Below are 18,922 nucleotides of genomic sequence, written 5' to 3' on the forward strand. Positions count from 1 at the left end.
GAGACGTGAGCAATCAGCCGGAACCGTCCCAACCAAGGGAACATCTCCCGAACATCTACACCCTCGGCTTAACCTTGGCCTGCAACCTTCGTCACTAACTCCACATCAAAATGCTAATTCTTCATCCACCACTTATCCATCACATAGAACAACTACAAATAATTAGAAATATTCCATTCGTATAGATTACCTAAGGTATCATAACAATGTATCGTAACTAGGTATCATCTACGTCCTAAACTCCTTGCCAATCAATGCCTTAGGTATGCTCATAACCGTATAGCACAGTAGTACCTAAATATGTTCCTCGTCATCCACCATTAACCTTTGCTCTACAAACCCCCGTGAAACCTAGCGTCGGCCCCGACTCTCCGCCTGGTATAGTTCCTTTTTGATATCGAAGAACATGTCCTCGATTTTGTTCACCTCGTCTCGAGTTAGCGTCGCTGTGCGGAGCCCCTCGAGCCCCCCCTTCAGCGCATCCATGATTCTGTCCGCTGCCGATTTTTCAACTACTGCTTCTTCGACCGGACGAGGCTGCTCAACATGAAACTCGGCCGCCTTCTCTGCATCTCCTTCCTCCTCTTGATCCACCATCTTCGTATCATCACCATCGTCTACTAAAGGTATATCATGCTCTAGTACTTCCGTAGGAATAGGCTCGACTTCTGACTGCTGAGACGCTTCCGTAATTATTTGTAAAGTTACTGCTTCCGTATCAGACTCGCGCTCGACGAGGCTGTCATTGGAACCCGCAGGCGAAGAGCTACGTTGAACGGCTTCTACAGCTGCGGGATCCTGTCTCGCCGGATCTTGCGAGATGGGGGCAATGTTAGTGTCTAACTCCATTGAAGTGTCGACTTCGGTATTAATTTCAGTTGTATCCCCTTCGATATTCTGGGAAACCTGGCTATTTGGTACTGATTCGATATCCGTGTCCTTGTGCTGCCTCCTCTTCTTTTGACTGCTGCTGGGCTCTTGGCTCCTGCCTGCATGCCGCTTCCTCTTTCTTTTCGACCTATTGCTCGGTGAATGAGAGCTTCCTGCCTCTGTAGGCGACGAGGGATTAATAGGCGGCGACTGATTACTCTCGTCTTCCTTGGACTCGGATTTGCCACACGGTTTCTTCGATCCCGTGCCCGCCGTGATGCACTCCGGAGACTGGACTCCCAACTCTTGAGGCTTCTCTGGTGATTCTAAATCGTGCTTGGTGGCTGGCTCGCATTTTCTAGAATCTAGCTCGATAACTAGACGTGCTAGGCTCCGCTCTTCGTCGTCGCTAAGCTCAAAAGAACGGTCCTTAGACTGAGAAGAAGATGGAAGGTTTTGCACGGTCTGTACACCCTTGGACGTGTTGCTACGGAGGACTCGAGGCGATCGAGACGCCGGGCTGGTGAGAGCATCCACGAAGACCTCGGGGTCGGACTTCGGCGAGGCGTCGAGAATTTTACCCGAGCGAGTTTTCCGTGGAGTAGTTGGTCTTCTGGGGGAATTGACCTGCGCAGGCTTATTTTCCACGCTTGTAGATATACGCTCTGGCCGGGATCCTGCAGCTTGATTCGGGCTCTCCTCTTTTACGGGTTCCGATACGTCCTCGCCGTTTCCTGCATCTCCTTGTTCTGAATGGCTTTCGTCCGCGGGTGCCGTTTGTCGCTTTGTAGCGGGAGATCCGGAAATAGGTGAGGATAGGATAGGGAAGTCTTGGAACACGCGAGTGACTGTGATTCGTGGCTTCATTTCTGCGAGCAAGTTCCGACGGGGTTCTGGTGGCGAAGAAGGAATATCGTCCGTCATCTCGTGATCAAAATCTATCATGGGAGCTTGGCCACGCCTAGGTGTTGGCGTGGATGCTACATAATCCTCGAGGCCTTGGTTACGTTGCGGCGTCGCATCCCGTTCTTGTTTCGAATCTTCCGCTTCGTTCGAGATCTGCTTTTCCGTGCTGGCTCGAATATGGGCAAAAATGACGGCGTTCTCTCGCTGTCGTTCACGGACTTCCTTCTGACGATCTGTCAAGAACTGAGATTCCATTGTATCGCGGCTGGGGGATGATTCGATGGGTGCGAATTGAATTTGGGAGTCGTTGTGCCGCAGTTTGGGAGTCGCGCTACGCCTAGCCGACTTTGGTCGAGATCGATTGGGGGTAATAGTCAGTCCCTGTTTAGAAGGCAACGAAAGCTTGACTGATCCAGGCGTTGTAGACCGCCTTGAAGATGGCCGCTTTGCCAGAGGTGTTTTGTGATGGTCCTGCTTGTCAAGAGATGGATTCACGGCCTCTGAATTGCCCTGTGATTCTATGAATGACGGCCCCTGCTCACTGGACGTGTAACTGGAGAGGTCTACGCCAGGAAGCACTACATCAACGTAAGAATGAATAGAAATAAGCACATCCTTGAGCTTTTCTGGATATTGAATCTCCTCGGTATTCTCGAAAGCGCGGTTCCACATGATCGCAGTATAGTTAACAATATCCCTATGCTTGCTCTGGAACGCCGAGCACAGCAGTTCCCCGATCGCGTCGAGTTGTAGGTTTTCTCGAGTATCTGTATGTAGAAACAGCCTACAGATATGATCCCATAGGGTTTCAACCTTGCGACTGTTAGTGCCGGGTGCAAAGAAAAAGAATATAGAAAATAATTCGTTACTTACAGCTTGGGCAATTGTCGTAGATTCTGTTATGCTGTACTGTGCGTTCGCATCTTGAATCCAGAGACCAATGCCATGTTGTAGGTGAGCTATTGATTTGAGACCCAGTGAGCGGCTGCATCGCATTAGGAAGCAACCAATCTCGGTAAACAATTTTACGATGATCTCGTCGGGGTCGTAATGCTCCATGTGCAAATAAGACGCTTCTAATAGGTGGTTTGTGAGGCGGTAAAAATTGTCGAAGGAGTCGAAAGAAGCAGATCTCGAGACGGCAATGGAAGTACCCCAAAGCCGTCGTCGAGCAGCGTCCAGCGCCTGATGATCTTTGGGGTGCACTGCATCAGAGATTAGATTAATGCCAGCCTTGAAACGAATAGGCGATATCGCATCATCGCAAGGCAAAGAGCAGAACTCTAAGAAATGCTTAGCTAATGGCTCTATCACCACGATGGCCAGTCCTGCACTGCCAGCCTCGGAGTAGACTCGAGTTGACAATAAATGGAAGAGCGAATCCCAATGCTCCCAAGGAAGATTGGGTGTGTCCTTGAAACCCCTTTCTAGGTGCTTTATAATCTCGCGGTACTCGTGGCCAATCGTCATCGATTCGCTTCCGGAGCTGGTGGTGAGATGGCTAGATTGGCTACTGTCCAGAGATAGGGAGAGGATATCAGATATGAAAACCCACGGCCCATACGGCGAGAGGACGTCCATGGGCAATGTCTGTATTAATTCGCGAGCCAGTTCAGTCTTCCCATGGGAGGAGGATCGAGAAATTACGAAGGGATCTAAGACAACCCTGATAAGATTTAATAAGCCGTCGTCATCGGGGATGCCGGGAGGCAGTGCAGAGAGGATAGAAAATAGGTGATGAAGAGGAGTTCGCGTTAAGCCCTGACCCCTTCCTGAACGATGAGAAGGAGTCGCTACTGGAATGAATGAGTTTTGCTTATTTAGGGAGAGCAGCTTCTCGGTGAAGGGTAACAGACCCAAAGACTCCACGATCGTCAAAAGGTATGCTTGCGTCGCATCTAGGAACCTTTGCTGAGACTCGGGTTGGGCGTCTGGGCCGTCAAGTCCCTGAGACCATATTCTCGCTAGTACGCTGAAAGCATGTGCCATAAAGGTCGCCGTGTCGGTGGATACCTTGACCTCCTTGGACGCAGCAGCCGCCACGGCGCTCACGAGGGTGCGCCAGAGCTTGCATGAGACGGATTCCGGACTTGCAAGGTCCAAAAAAGTCTTCTGCAAGATAGGTTCTACCACGGAAAATACCTTCGTCGCGTTTCGTCTAACCCATTTCGGATCCAGTGCAGGTAACTCGTCCGGTTTTACCAACGCATTCTCGGCGACCCGATCTTCCTTCCATAGTCGAGGCGTCGACGAATCGAATAGTCCAGTCAATATTAGAACTGCTTGGGTCAGGTTGTCAGGGATCAGAGTTGTGGGTTTCTCGGTTTGCTTGGTGTCCACCTCGGGAAATGCTAGTCCTTGGATCAGAGGCCTTACGCACGCATCCCAGTAGTTGTCGACTTGCGCTGTACTCAAATTCGGCCTGAAGGCGTAGTAGTAAAGATTGCGGATACCGGCTATAACAACCTTCCGCAATTCCTCTAACTGCTTGGTGTTGTTCTTTCTCTTTAGCTGGCTGATGAAGGGTTGGCACACTGTAACGATTGCTTTTGAAAACGACGTCTCGTTGAAATGTAGGAAATAGACGAGCCTGTTCCAAGCGTAGTTGGCTTCGAGTCTAGTGTGATAATCCCCGCTGTTGAAACATCGCTGGATAATCTCCAGCCACCATACGAAGAACTCCCACCTGTCAACCGGACATCTGAGAAGGAGGATGACGACACTCCAAACTTGAGGCACGGATGCGGATTGGGTCTTATCCTTTGTCATGTTTGTCAACCTCTCTACATAGTATTCGATATACTTGGTGTCGTCAACCTGTAATTGTAGTATCTCCATAACTTTTCTAGACAGCTGCTTCTCTTTGCCGATTGTGAAGCTAGCCTCAAGTCCTAGCGCGATAGCCGCAGCACGGATCTCTTTCATGCTACTAAGCATATCAGTAAACAGATCCAGGAGCCAGTCCGAGTGAGTGATCATATGGGATCTTGACTGCTTGACTAATCTTCGATATATCAATATGCGAGACATGATGATGCTTTTCCCCTTGATATGCTCTTCTATCTTGTGGAGCGAAGCTACCAACCGACCAACACGGTCGGCCGTCATGGTCTTTGCCGGGAAGTCCTGAGAGGCTACGACCTGCATCAGATGTCTCACGACGTCCTTGGGCACGGAAGCGTCCTCGAATGACCTAATACAGTGGTCGATAATTAAGACGCCAAATTCGGATGACAACGTAGAGGCGATAGCTGGAAAGTGGAAGAAGGTGCATAGCAGAGTAAGGGCGTGGTTCACCATAGACGAGTCGATATTTTGGTTTACAGCTTTTGTCGTAACATCTCGTTGTATAAACTGCATGAACAAGCTCATCTTATCCTGAAGGGCGATACGGTCGGGCAAGTTGTTGGATGTTTTCAATGCCCGTGCTAGCATCATGTACGCGTCTATTTTAGAGTCCCTATCCGCTCCGGCGAGCTGCTTGATAGTGGAGTCTAACATAGTTACGATGTTGATCTGATCGCCGGCGGTTGATGGATCTAGAGAGTGGAGAGGACTAGGGCTCGAAGTCTGCTTCAAGATAGACTTGATCGGTTTAACTGAGGCTACCGGCGAAGGGACAGAGGCCGGCGTTGTTTGCTTTCGAACATTTTCCTTGTCAGCGTAGGTTGGAGCTTCTTGATACTCGGCTTGCACCAAGAATCCGACCTTCTTTGCCGATCTCCGAGAGCCAGTGTTGGTATGGTTGGTGGGATCGGAAGAGTAGCTTGGAGGCGTATGTAGATTTAATCTGGTATCGACGGGCTGATTAGAGAGAGCGAGCTTCGAGGACGAATCCGTGTCCGTGTCTTGCTTCTTGTCTCGAGGTGGCGTCGGTGGTCTTGTAGGCAAGGAATCCAAACTTCTTGGAACTGATGCTACTTGTGATACCATGACTACTCCAGCCAACAGCTCCCACTGGGAAAAGGGCCTCCCAGATCTCCCAGAAACCAAGATATCATGCGTTATACGAACCGAACGACATCAATAAATTCCAGCTCCAACTCCAATTCCAATTCCAATTCCAATTCCAATTCCAATTCCAATTCCAATTCAATGCTATAAACTTCAATGAATTTCGACGAATGGTATAGGACGTATAATGAACGAACGAGATAATCTCGAGGGTGCTTTTGGTCGGATATAGCAAAGTGCGATTATGTCTGATATGTCTGGATGGTTAAGGCGGACCCCCTTGACCATTAGATATTAGGGAAAAAAGAAGAAACGCGTCGCGGTAAACTTTTCGCGTACGGATTAGTTTCTATCGAATTGACGCGAGAAGCTCGGACCTCCACTTTAACCCCTCGCGACGGTTTACGTAACGAATGTACTGAGGTACATATCCAAATCGACTGGCATGTACCCAGGTACCTACTCCTACCTATTGCCAGCTGCTCCAAGATTATTCAAACATGCGAACATGCGATATCCCTGCTGCGTCATCCTTGGACTCTGTTAATAATTGACCGTTGTTTTATTTCACGAAACAGCCTTGTGTTATACATAACCCCCTCGAAAGCCTCCCATGACTTTACTCTCTACACTCTACTCAGTACCGAAGGTAAAGAAAATAACATAGCCTCCTATACGAATTTTCGTGCTCGGCATTGCTTCATACAGCATCCCAACTTCACGTCAGTCCTAAACGTTTCCTTGCACAATCCAATAGGTTCACTACATATCAGATGGTCGTTGGCAACACGTAATTTACTTTCCTTTTATTAGTACCACCTCATTCTCCTATAATCTATTTCTCTCGAACAGTTTGCTTCCTAGGTACTTGATCTTCATCATTAGCCCCGCTCCATTTGTATTCTTTGCATTCTTGTGTTCTTGACATCTCATAACTACAACATCCTAAGTTTGATTTATAACTATTATAACTACCTAACGTACCTTATACATCATACCATCCTCACCTATCATGTCTTTTACCATCGTTCTATCCGCAAACATCTAAACTTTTGAATACATTTTGCTTACCATGGCTCAGCAGTCTCTTCGACCCCGACCCAAGTCGTTCTGGCGAGTATTTTCATCATCTCGTAACCGGTTAGGCGATTCAGAGGACTCCCTAGTCCATCCTCAAATGTCTCAACCTAGCCAGCAGGTACTTGCGGCCGCTACCCTTAGAGGGCCTGGTTAGTAGTTAATGTCCTGTACCAATGGCATAATTTTAATCAGATATGCAGCAAAGCTAGCCGCAGTCACAAGTTTGATGGAAAAACTATCACAAGATCTGGTTTCCGCCAGCCTACCCCCTCAACGTAAGGTGCCATTATAAACCACCTACCTAGTTATCCCACCTTAACATTTTAACTGCTTCAAGAACGCGATTCTGCCTTGGAAGAGCTTAAAATATACGGAAGAGATCCTCAGAATGCGGATCCCATATTTACAAAAGAGGTAAGTTAAGAAGCCATCAGTATAAAACCCCATAAGCTTACAGCTCTTAGGGCATAGAGATGCTCGCCCGACATGCATTTAATAGTCCATCCAGCACCACATCCAGAAATGCTTTGCGAGTTCTCTGCAATGCGCTACTCCTAGAGTCAGAGACTCGTCAGATTTTCGTCGACCTTGGCTACGGGGACAAGTTGTGTGACAAATTGCAGAGTGATAGTTGCGATGACGAATTTCTGGTTTCCAGGATGCTCTTTCTAACGACTTATGGCACGAACACAGACTTGACTGAGCTCATTGATAAGCACCATCTTGCAGTTGCTATTAATAAGAATCTTGAGCGGCATGCAAAGCGTCGCACCACCGGAAGCCCGGTGACGGATCCCATGGAAGACATGGCGCTCACGGAGACGCTGAAGCTCCTCTTTAATATTACTCACCATTGCAAAGACCGAGTTTCTTCGTTTACCTCAACTATATCCCACATCGTTACCTTATTATGTAAAGGTTCATTTCAAGTCCAGAAACCGCTGGACTCCCCTACCGGCCAACTAGTCCATGCCCTCCTTAACTTAGATATTGCCGCCAAAGAGGTTCAAGCGTTTCTCTTCCCCGAAAGCGATCCTAGCGTTCTGGCCAACCATCTGGTTGATCTACTATCCGCTTCGACCACTGTGTATGCAAATGAGGATCTAGAGCCATCGATTACACCCTTAGTTAGCGTGATCCGTGGGATTCACGAACACGCACCTGCGGATGTGAAGAAGTCTATACGCACTAGGCTTTTGCCAACCGAAGGCGACAGGACTGAAGTACTCGGCCGGACTAGTACTTTGCCTTCTTGGCTCTTGAAGAATTCGACGAATCCTTTAACGCCTCAGTTACGAGAGATAATATCCAATTTATTCTTTGATATGTCCGACAGAGATGCATCGATCTTTGTCGAGAACGTGGGCTATGGCTTTGCCTCTGGTTTCCTATTCAACCGGAACTTGCCGGTTCCTGATAACGCCTCAGAAGCGTTCAGCACTGCCGCGGGTGGACCTGGTAGACCCGTCAACCCCATCACGGGCCAGTTCCTGGATGCCGAAAGACAGCCCGAGGAGCCCGAGATGACCGAGGCCGAGAGGGAAAGGGAGGCAGAACGGTTGTTTGTCTTGTTTGAAAGGTGAAAGTTTCATTCCGATATATGTAGACATCAACTAACTTCTTGGTAGATTAAGAGCGAATGGTGTTATTTCTGCTGAGAATCCAGTGCGAACAGCTGTCCAGGAGGGCCGGTTTGAAGAGCTACCTGATGATTACAAGGAGGATTCTGATTGAACTGCCTAGTCTTTAGGAAGCACCAGAGCTGGGTCTCCATAATAATTTGCTTACAATGTATCATATATGATATATATTGAGATGTTATTACGCCTCAAGTCTGATGACTTTGGGAATGTAAAGTTTGGTGTATCTACGTGTATATTAGGTAGCCTAACTGACAACAAATCATGCCAATGGGCCATTTAAATAGACACTTAACATTATTTACTAACCTGGTAGCTTACGTATTTACCTTGGTAATTCGTAACGTTTTCAGCCTGGAAACTGGACTGTTTAACTAGGAGCAAATGATTAGTAGTGCGTTATATTTTGCAGGTGACTGTATCAATATTAAGACGTGGTTCAACCTTATGCGACTAGTATTAGGACTCTAGATGATGCACCTAAAATAAAGAATACTCTGGATATATCAAGTTATCAGCCTCCGTACTTCAACCTTGGTTTATAGTTCCTTTAGAAACAACTTCATTGTCTCCACGCCTTCTAGGTCAACCTCGTGATAGTTGTATATATGTTACGAGGTGGAACTAAATAGCATAGAAACAACTTTATTGTTCCGCAAAGAACTCCAACCCATTTACAGAAGCCTGTGGCTATACATACTGAATATGTCCTTTGCTCTAGATGTCTCATTCGTAATCCTGACAATATACGAGCTTTTATATATGACCCACGATTCGATATAAATATAAGGTGAAAATAAGAGGCATCGCAGACGACAAAGGGGAAGTGGTGATAAGCGTAGATCCCGACAATAGTCATACCCGCATAGGATTACTCGATTTAAGATTTAAAAGGATAACATTTTAAACATCATATTCAATCAACCGTACCTAAGTAGCCCTAGCAAAGCTTTAGGCAGGAACGCGGTAACCAGTAGCTACCACGTAAGGTTCCTTCCTTTCTTATTGCAACGCCTATTTCCAAAATTCCAAAATTTCCAATTCCCACGTCTTACCCATACACAATTCTCTTTCAACAATCAACAAACATTTCTACCCAGTCACTATCCCCTCAAGAACCCAAAGTTTCCTGGCCGATAAGTTACGACCCCTATAAAATACTTTATACATCTCAATTCTCGTGGGTACATATAAGTCAAAGCACCCTTACGGGGGCCACCCTAATAGGGGCCACCTTAAATTTTTAAACCTTCAAAATAAACACTTTAACTTCAATTTAACGTTATTTAATCAAATTAAATTTAATTAATTTATAATTTATTATATTTTAATAACAATATAATCTTCTATTATTAACTTAACTAACAAAATTTTATTTTTTAAATTAGTATTGAAATTATTAATTATAATTATACTACTTAATTTTTAAACTTTTAATTACTCTTTCTTTTTTATAATAGCTTTAATATTTATAAACATTAAATTTGAATTAAGTAATATTTTATGCCGTTTTTACGATTTTATATTTATTAATATCTTTTTTAAATATTTAACGCAGATCTTTATTATAATTAATTTTATAGTAGTTTTATTAAAGACCTTACTAATCTTATTAAATAAAAACCTTGTTGCGGGTTTAATAAACATTATATCGATTTTAAATAGTTCTTTAATTAAAATATTAATATTTTATAAATTTAAAAACGTTGTTAAAAGGATTAAGGCTATATTTTTAATAAAATTAAGCTTTTTTAAGTTAAAAATAAAACCCGAAAAAACCGGGGTAGTATCGGAAACTTCCTAAAACATAAACTAATAATTTAATAATTTATTCCAATCCTTAAAATAAATCTTCGTAACTTTTTAACTAGTTAATATATTATATTTAATTAAATATTTTTTTTATATTATTTAATAAACCGTAATAAATTTTTTTTTATTAAAATTAAAAATATAATATAATTAATATATTTTAATAAGTTTATAATAATAACTTTGTTTTATTAATAAAAATATATCCATATTAATAACTTATAAAACGTACAATAAATATACCGGAATAAAAATAACATAAACCTTATTTATAAAATATTTCTAAAAGAATTTTATTATAGTATGGTTACCGTGGCCGTCAAAGATTAATAATCGCTATTATTAACAATTTAATAATTTTGTTTCTTTTAAAAAAATTTTATAAAACCATTTAAATGTAATATCATTATTAATTTAGCTATTAAAAAACGTAATAAATTTTTAGTTTTTAAATTTAACGTTTTTATTGTTAGAAAATTATTATTATTATATATATTTATTTATATATATAATAAAAAAATTTAGAAATTAACTATTATTATTAATATACTTAATAATTAACGTTTAAATTTTATTACTATAATTTTAAACTATAATATACTTTTTATAAACCTTACTAATAATTATCTCGTTATCTTTAACCTTTTTTATAATCTTTATTTTATTAGCGTTATACGTATATTTAACCGGGATATTTTTAATTCTAAAAATTTTAAATTAGTTAAAAAAGATATTAATATTATTAGTTATAGTTTTGTTAATTTGTTTATAATTAATTAAATAAGCTTTAACTAATTTAATATTAAAATAACAAAATAAAAATTGTATATGTTAGTGTTTATTAAAAATATTAAGCCGGTAATTATAGGTTAATAATTTTTTTACAATATTTTTAAATTAATATAAAAAAAACGTATAGCTAATATGATTTAACGTAACGGCTTAATTGGTTAATTTCTTTTTTTAATATTTTAATAATTTTTAACGTTCTTCTAAATAATCGTTTTATATTTTATAACCTAATATTTGGTTCGTAAAGTAGTATTGTAATATAAAGTGTTTTTTAAACGCTTATTGTAGGGATATGCTGTCGAAAACGTTGTTTATTGCTGTAGCGCAACGTAATTAAGCTAAGAAAATAGGTATTTTAAAATTGTAAAAAAATAAAGATTTAAATGATAAGTTTTATTTTTTAATTGATTAAAAATTGATAAAATTATATAATAATTTGTATATAGACCTCATCGCGAACGCGTCGCGTTTTTGAGGTGGCCCCCACTAGGGTGGCCCCTGTAAGGGTGCTTTGACTTAGTACCTACCTAGTTCTGCAACACCCACAATGGCACCTTCATGCATCCAGGACGCATCCACCATTGGCAAGAAGCCTCCTCATCTCCTTTGCTCCAGTTCTATAGACAGAAACGTAGACGTTGCTGTTGCCCAGCCCCAACGTCCCGCGCGTCCCTCTACCGTTGTCTACCTGAGACCTGTTAAAGAGGAGACCGACTGGGACAATACCGATGATGATGATAACAGCAATCATAATTTGGAGGAATCCCCTTGCCAGAAATTACAGCGCAAAGATGTACAGAACAATACCAAAATCAAACCGGGCAGCACTCAAGAGCAAACTGGATCCGTCAATCAGCTATCTCGCAAGTCTTCGCGCATCCAGAAAAAGGCCGTTTTGAACGTGGCGAGAGGCGGCACTAAGCCTGTTCGTAGGGCCACCGGAAAGCTGTCGGTCGTCCTTGGAATTGCACCCAAGGCCAAGAAGGAGTATTCGCAAGGTTCTCGACGATCTACCCGGGTTGCTGCAGCCGCCGCTACTTCCCGCATCGCGGAGACGAGTGTAAGCAGTCCCATATTCTCATATGTGTATACGTAGAGTGCTAATAAGTCACAGAGCAAGAAATCTAAGGTCGCTTCCGAAAAGCCTGCTGTCCTGAAGCCAAAGTTCGAGGGCGTCTCCCGCCGTGGCCGGACCTCAGGTACTAAGGCCAAGGCTGAAGCCGCCAATAAGGAGTGGCAGGTCGATAAGATTGTGGGCATCCGAAAGACCAAGACTCGAGGGACCGAATACCTCGTTAAATGGGCTGGCTTCCCTGATGGTGAAAACACCTGGGAGCCCGATGGAAACCTAGACCACTGTCGCCGCAAAGTTGCCCAGTTCAACGCAACGCTTCCCCGCAAGAAATAATCCGAACGTGATGCTTACGATTCAAACTGAGCGCCTTGCGAACGTAATAGTTCGAAATTGCTGGATCTAGGCGTTGGATGAGACGGAGTTTGCTGGCGGCTTTCTTGGAAGAACAGGTTCTCGCTTAATATTTTCAAGAAGCTTAGGCTTCCTGTGCTTTCCCAGCTATTTTGATATTTCTTCTGTACGATGTAGTTGTCAGGGACAGTAAATAATCGCGGTGCTCTTCTCGCATTTGCCTTCGATAGTTGATAGGCCATAAGCCTGAGAGCCAGATGAAATATGAATCTTTCTTCCCTTCCTCTACTCTTCGACATCTTATCTTTATATCTCTAAGTTCCTTTGATGTGCATATGTCTTTATCAATACTACTTTATTGAACCAAGTATTCATAATTTCATCTAGTTAGTATTGCTTGATTCTTCATCTTTTTTGACTACCGTTTCTCCATCACCTACTTAACTCTAAACACACGCTACTTGATATTGAAATTTATAGGGAGAGCTTGAAACGACCATGGTTCTGATTTCGTTGATAAGTATACTATTTAAATAAATTTGCTAAGTATTATAAATTTCGTTTATATGACTAGCACCTCTTAGGGGGTAGGTTTAAGAGTTGTACTCTTTAGGCTTTTGGGTATTATAAACTGGATGCCGAGTAATTACTTCTGTAGAGGAGGTAGCTTATATGATTAGGTTATGTAAATAAAAATAATTACCTAGGAATATTTATTCGACTACTTATGCCGGCATCGGTAGATCGTAAGCAGACCGGCCCTTTCTAGGGTTTGGATAAAGACGTTGTGGGTTGCACAAAAGTTACTAGTGCAAGTTTATAGGAGAGCCTGACACGTTAAAAACTACACCATTGGAAATTTGGTTCTACGAGGAATATCTGTGTTCATTCCATTTGATTACTTGATTAATAGGTCTTGCTGGAGTAGAGTAGAAAATAATTGGTAATACCAACAGTGATTCTAAACCTCTTGTTGACGGATTGTTTAGAATGAATTCAAGTTCCAAAAATAACATTCAAGTAATAAAGTCTTTAGTATTTCTGTTGGCGATATAAACTTACACGCTGACTTACAATCGGGTTGCAGTTCAGCACACCAGCCACAAGCTTAGGTACATATTTGAATATGCCCTATGTACATGTACCTAAGTACCGACTAGCATTAGGCTTCAAAGCTACCTACATAAGGTACCTAGGGTCGATTGGGCTTAGTCCCTCCCCGTAAACCCAGCTGACAGGGTCACAAGCTGCCAGCTTAGACATTTCCTGCCTGACTGATTATTACGTATCGTGGCGTGTTATTTTTATCGCGCCAGGACATTTGTGTTAAGCCCCAGCTGTTGGAATTTTTATTTTATCTCAGCCTCATCAAATCCCCTTTCCTATCAAGTCTGTATATCTGGCCTGATTATACCGACACAAGTACTACAGACAGCCTGACTGCATCTAGTTGGGAAATAGAATAAATCGCGATGGAGGCACTGAAAACTGCGCTGCAGCCCTTGCAGCCCATTACGAACAGCTTACCTGCTCCCATTCGCGACCTAGGCGTGTCCATCATCGGCGAGACCTGCTACAAGACGTTGATCCTCGATCTTGACCCTACGGATTCGGAATGCCTTAAGCTAGCCATCTCCAAGGGCTTGGGTATTGGTATCATCGGCGCATCGTCTATCGTCAAGGTTCCTCAAATCATCAAGCTCGTCCAATCGCAATCCTCATCCGGTGTCAGCTTTCTATCGTATCTGCTCGAGACCTCGTCCTACCTCATCTCGCTCGCCTACAACTTCCGCAACGAATTTCCCTTTAGCACCTATGGCGAGACCGCCTTGATCCTCGGCCAGAATGTCATCATCACTGTCCTCGTTTTGAACTATAGCGGTAGAGCTAGCATGGCAGCGCTGTTTATTGCTGCCTTGGCTACGAGCGTTGTCACGCTGTTCAACGGTGGAATACTCGATATGCAGACCCTGGGCTATTTGCAGGCTGGCGCGGGAGTGCTTGGCGTGGCTAGCAAGGTGCCTCAAATTGCTGCTATCTACCAGGCAGGTGGAACAGGTCAGCTCAGTGCCTTTACGGTAAGTCCCCTCCGTGTTCTATACTTGAATGCCTACCTATGTAGCCAAGATCTGGATTATTCTTACCCCACGAGTCGACAAACTTCATGATGGTATATGATTAGGTTAAGCTAACGCGGCACGCAGGTCTTCAATTATCTTGCCGGCTCGCTCTCTCGAATCTTCACGACATTGCAAGAGGTGGACGACAAGTTGATCTTATACGGTTTCGTAGCAGGCTTTGCGCTGAACTTGGTCTTGGCTGCGCAGATGGTCTACTACTGGAATGCACCGTCAGCTAAGGTTAGAGGGAAGATGAAGGAGGCAGCTCCGGTTCCAGCTGCTTCTCAGAGCTCTGGCGTCTCTACAGCTACCCCTAAAAGTAAGGGGCCGTCGACACGACGCAGGGGTTGAATTCTTGTTACGTCCTGAACCGACTTTGTTGAGCAGGAATGATTTTTTAGACATCAACTATTGTAATACACGTATGTTATACCACGGCTTCTTACATGCTCTACTACTCGTGGTAGCCGATGTGACCTTTATCCAAATAGATTTTGGTATGTCATGTGCTACTAATCCCCGTGCCCGGGCTTGGCCCGTCGTCTACCGTTATTTATCAGGTAAGGAAAGAAAAACCTGGCAGGGACATCTGCATGGTTAAGCGCCGTGGGCAGCGTGATAATATGTATCTACATATCTAATATGCAGGCGAAAAATCGTTCTCGACTCCGCTTCCGGATCTATTCGGGAAATGGATCAGTTATAGGAAGACGGCAAGCTGGTGGTATGAGAAGGATTCGAGACCGATAGCCGACGCAGATCGGACTTGGGAGTCACATTAGACCTTGTTGTTGGTCATGGATGGTCATGGATGGCCATGTATTTACTGATAAACTGTCTGAGATGTGGTTGAATTAGTCAGATATGCCTGCTGCATCGCCACGTTTGCTTTTTGTTCCCGCTGTTTTCGAAACATGCGTGCGAGTATCGCGATTCTCGATAGGTGCCCGCTTAGTTGGGAGTTGGGAGTTGGGAGTCGATGTTCTTTGTTTCCAGGTATGAAGGAAAAGGGTGTTGAGTTTCAAAGCCAAAAGCAGGTGCATGACGGTCTCGCGCAAGCTGCGTGGACTCTGACGTGATTGGGACTGATGTAATTCATTCTTATTTATTACCTTATGTACTGACTAAATATGTCCGTATTAATCAATGGAATGCGGATTGTAGGCGGATGTACTCGATACTCTGGAAATACTACCGGATCGGATAACGATATGTTAGTCCGCTCAGTTCGTCTCGGTGCTATTAATATGCGACATGATGATAACAACTGCGGTATTCGAATCCCCAGATTTCCCAGGATCCATTTTAGTCTGAATAGCTTATCCATTATTCAGGCGTTAAGGAGCAATAAAAGTTGTGCGACAAGGGGTACAAGGATGATTTATGTACTCCGAGGGGTGAAGGTTGTAAATGTTTGCCCCTTGCATCTCTGGGCGAATCACGCACACGATGAAGTTCCGAATGTGGAAAAGGCGGGTGAGATACTTCCTTCTGATAGGTTAGCGGATGTAAGACCCCCCTGAGCCACTTCTTATCTAGGCATAGCGGTAGGGTATTCTTATCAATAATCTGCTCCACGGGGAAAAACAGCGGTGTCACTTAGCGTACCTTTCGCCATCGTTAGTTGTGATTACGCCAGTCAAACGATCCGATTTATCTGTCCCACTAACCATCTTTCTACATACATAGTAACAATAATCTTACGGATTCCTTTCGAACGATACTTAGTTTCTTGCTTCATTGTATTTATTGTGTCGTAGTACTTTACCTTAGCCTCTTAAATAACTAACCTAACTAGTCCTTCTCCTAGCACGGTTTCTGACTTTCCCCCTGTAAGTCCCCTTGTAAGTCCTGCACCTTTAGCCAGCTCCACGATCTTCATCTCGATAGTGCCTAGACACATTGTCACTTCTGCTGGGCTCCTAGTCAACTCCTTAGACTACCTAGCTATCTTTATAAACAGCCCTGTTCCCGCACCTCCTTCTTCTTCTCTTATTTTCTACATTCTCTATTCTCTATAACCTCATCTACCACCATAGGCATTGCGTACCGAACTGAGCCAGTCTTGTTCAAGCTCTTCTTCCCTTAACGTAATCTCTTAGCCTTGCAATACCGTCACAATGGCTCCTGATATTAATTCCCTACCACGGTCAGAACCTAGTCTAGATGGCCCCCGCCAAGCAGCTCCTCCGCCGGTGGCCAATGGCATCAATGGTACCAACGGCTCTTCCGAGAAGCCTCCTAATATTCTTTTCCTTATGGCGGATCAGTTAGCTGCTCCGTTGCTCAAGATATACAACTTGGAATCTCAGATCAAGACTCCCAATCTTGACGCCCTAGCAGCCAAGTCTGTCCAGTTCGACTCTGCATACTGCCCCTCTCCCCTCTGCGCTCCCTCCCGTATGAGCTTGATTTCTGGTCAACTACCCATGAAAATTGGGGCGTACGACAATGCTTCACAGATCGGAAGCGATGTGCCCACCTATGCTCACTATCTGCGCCTGAAGGGTTATCACACTGCTTTAGCCGGCAAGATGCATTTTGTGGGAGACCAGCTTCACGGGTATGAAACTCGTCTCACCAGTGATATTTACCCTGGCGACTTTGGCTGGGCTGTCAACTGGGATGAGCCTGATAGGCGGTTGGAATGGTATCACAACGCGAGCTCTATCCTCCAAGCGGGCACTTGCGTGCGAAGCAACCAATTAGACTATGACGAGGAGGTTATGTATAGGTCAACTCAGTTCCTTTACGACCAGGTCCGCGAAGGGCCAGATACGAGGCCGTTCTGCTTGACAGTCTCTCTTACCCACCCCCATGACCCGTACACCATTGAGGAAAAGTACTGGGATTTCTACGAAGGTGTAGATATTGAGTTGCCTAAAGTCAAGATTCCCAAGGAGGAACAGGACGCCCACAGCAAGCGACTGATGAAGGTGTGCGACCTCTGGGGTGAGGATTTCACAGATGACCAAATTAAGCGAGCTCGAAGAGCATACTACGGTGCGGTTAGCTACGTTGACGACTGCATTGGGCGTATCCTTCGTGTGCTCAAAAACTGCCGGCTTGATGAGAACACTATCGTTGTTTTCAGCGGGGATCACGGTGACATGCTTGGAGAACGTGGGTTATGGTGAGTTAAAAGAAGTATATATTCAAGTCGGAAAGTTGATTGCTAAACTATTATATTATATAGGTATAAGATGAGCTACTTCGAGTCGTCAGTACGAGTACCCCTCTTGATCTCCGACCCTCGGCGCTTCACCCCTCGTCGCGTGAAGCAGAATGTGTCAACTCTGGACATTCTTCCGACGTTGTGCGACCTCGTCGGTACCAAGCCTATTCCCGGTTTACCCATGGATGGTCTTTCGCTTCTCCCCCACTTGGAGGGTAGAGAGGGTCACGACACCGTGATTGCCGAGTATACCGGCGAAGGAACTATCAGCCCATACATGATGATTCGACGTGGTCCTTGGAAGTACATTACGTGCCCAACAGACCCGCCGCAACTTTACAACCTCGAGCGCGACCCTCTCGAGCTTGTTAACCTAGCACAACTCGTTAACAAGAAGGAGGCGCTTGCTCCTGAGGAAGAGGAAGCGAAAGAGAAGTTCGAGAAGTTCGAAGCCGAGGCCAAGGCTCGGTGGGACTTCGATGCCATCACGAAACAAGTACTACTATCACAACGGACACGAAGACTTGTGTGGGGTGCTTTGAACAAGGGCAAGTTCGAGGCATGGGATTATAATCCCGGCGACAATGGCACTTCAAAGTAAGAGATCCCCTCCAACTTATATTTAGATTATTGAGACTAACAACAATATTCAGATATATTCGGTCTTTCCTGCCCCTCGATGACCTGGAGCGTCGTGCTAGATACCCTCCTGTTGACAAGTACGGCCGGGAGACCGGAAGAGTTATTATAGATCAGGCCGGCTCACATGGCGAGTAGCGGTCAGCTTCTATGATTCCTCTTATAATATGAAATGTGACATGTTTTTGGTTGGGGATTAATAAAGGCCTATGTAGGTGGTGATGCATCTGCGGCGCCTAAGCACATTTGAGGACGGACTGCTTTAGTCCGAAAACCACGGTGGTTATTGATTAGGATTTAGCGACGAGTTACGGATGAGTGATTTCATGGGATTGGAAAAGAAAAGAAAAGAAAAACAAAATGAGGATGGACTAGATACCTACCTAGACCTACCTAACCTAGGTAGTTATCTTTGAAAATAAGTGCGTTAATTAAGAAGTCGATAGGCAATTGAGACTTGACTGAATTCTTTCTATCTGCCCGTGCTATCACATGCCGCATCGAATAT

At 44.1% G+C, this 18,922-nt stretch overlaps 5 protein-coding genes across 5 annotated transcripts; 4 read left to right on the forward strand and 1 right to left on the reverse strand.

Moving 5' to 3' along the window:
* Positions 1–159: 159 nt before the first annotated feature.
* Positions 160–5,844, reverse strand: F4813DRAFT_367460 (Rap1-interacting factor 1 N terminal-domain-containing protein). Its single transcript, XM_049244174.1, has 2 exons — positions 2,650–5,844; positions 160–2,589 (listed from the first exon to the last, which is right to left on the reverse strand). Exons 1-2 carry the CDS (start codon positions 5,707–5,709, stop codon positions 352–354), a joined length of 5,298 nt encoding a protein of 1,765 aa, XP_049097264.1. The 5' UTR covers positions 5,710–5,844; the 3' UTR covers positions 160–351.
* Positions 5,845–6,231: 387 nt separating this feature from the next.
* Positions 6,232–8,739, forward strand: F4813DRAFT_367465 (guanine nucleotide exchange factor). The gene is made up of 6 exons (XM_049244175.1): positions 6,232–6,452; positions 6,812–6,959; positions 7,011–7,085; positions 7,148–7,224; positions 7,275–8,389; positions 8,439–8,739. Exons 2-6 carry the CDS (start codon positions 6,908–6,910, stop codon positions 8,542–8,544), a joined length of 1,425 nt encoding a protein of 474 aa, XP_049097265.1. The 5' UTR covers positions 6,232–6,452; positions 6,812–6,907; the 3' UTR covers positions 8,545–8,739.
* A 2,748-nt stretch (positions 8,740–11,487) lies between these two features.
* Positions 11,488–12,932, forward strand: F4813DRAFT_367469 (uncharacterized protein). The gene is made up of 2 exons (XM_049244176.1): positions 11,488–12,114; positions 12,169–12,932. The coding sequence occupies exons 1-2, from the start codon at positions 11,602–11,604 to the stop codon at positions 12,460–12,462; spliced, it is 807 nt and encodes a 268-aa protein (XP_049097266.1). The 5' UTR covers positions 11,488–11,601; the 3' UTR covers positions 12,463–12,932.
* Positions 12,933–13,510: 578 nt separating this feature from the next.
* F4813DRAFT_367470 (mannose-P-dolichol utilization defect 1 protein) lies at positions 13,511–15,614 on the forward strand. Its single transcript, XM_049244177.1, has 2 exons — positions 13,511–14,558; positions 14,685–15,614. The coding sequence occupies exons 1-2, from the start codon at positions 13,953–13,955 to the stop codon at positions 14,949–14,951; spliced, it is 873 nt and encodes a 290-aa protein (XP_049097267.1). The 5' UTR covers positions 13,511–13,952; the 3' UTR covers positions 14,952–15,614.
* A 670-nt stretch (positions 15,615–16,284) lies between these two features.
* Positions 16,285–18,881, forward strand: F4813DRAFT_367473 (choline-sulfatase). The gene is made up of 3 exons (XM_049244178.1): positions 16,285–17,733; positions 17,797–18,372; positions 18,429–18,881. Exons 1-3 carry the CDS (start codon positions 16,721–16,723, stop codon positions 18,550–18,552), a joined length of 1,713 nt encoding a protein of 570 aa, XP_049097268.1. The 5' UTR covers positions 16,285–16,720; the 3' UTR covers positions 18,553–18,881.
* Positions 18,882–18,922: the final 41 nt, after the last annotated feature.

Source organism: Daldinia decipiens (genome assembly GCF_022478715.1).
Source record: "Daldinia decipiens strain CBS 113046 unplaced genomic scaffold F4813scaffold_30, whole genome shotgun sequence".
NCBI lineage: Eukaryota > Fungi > Ascomycota > Sordariomycetes > Xylariales > Hypoxylaceae > Daldinia > Daldinia decipiens.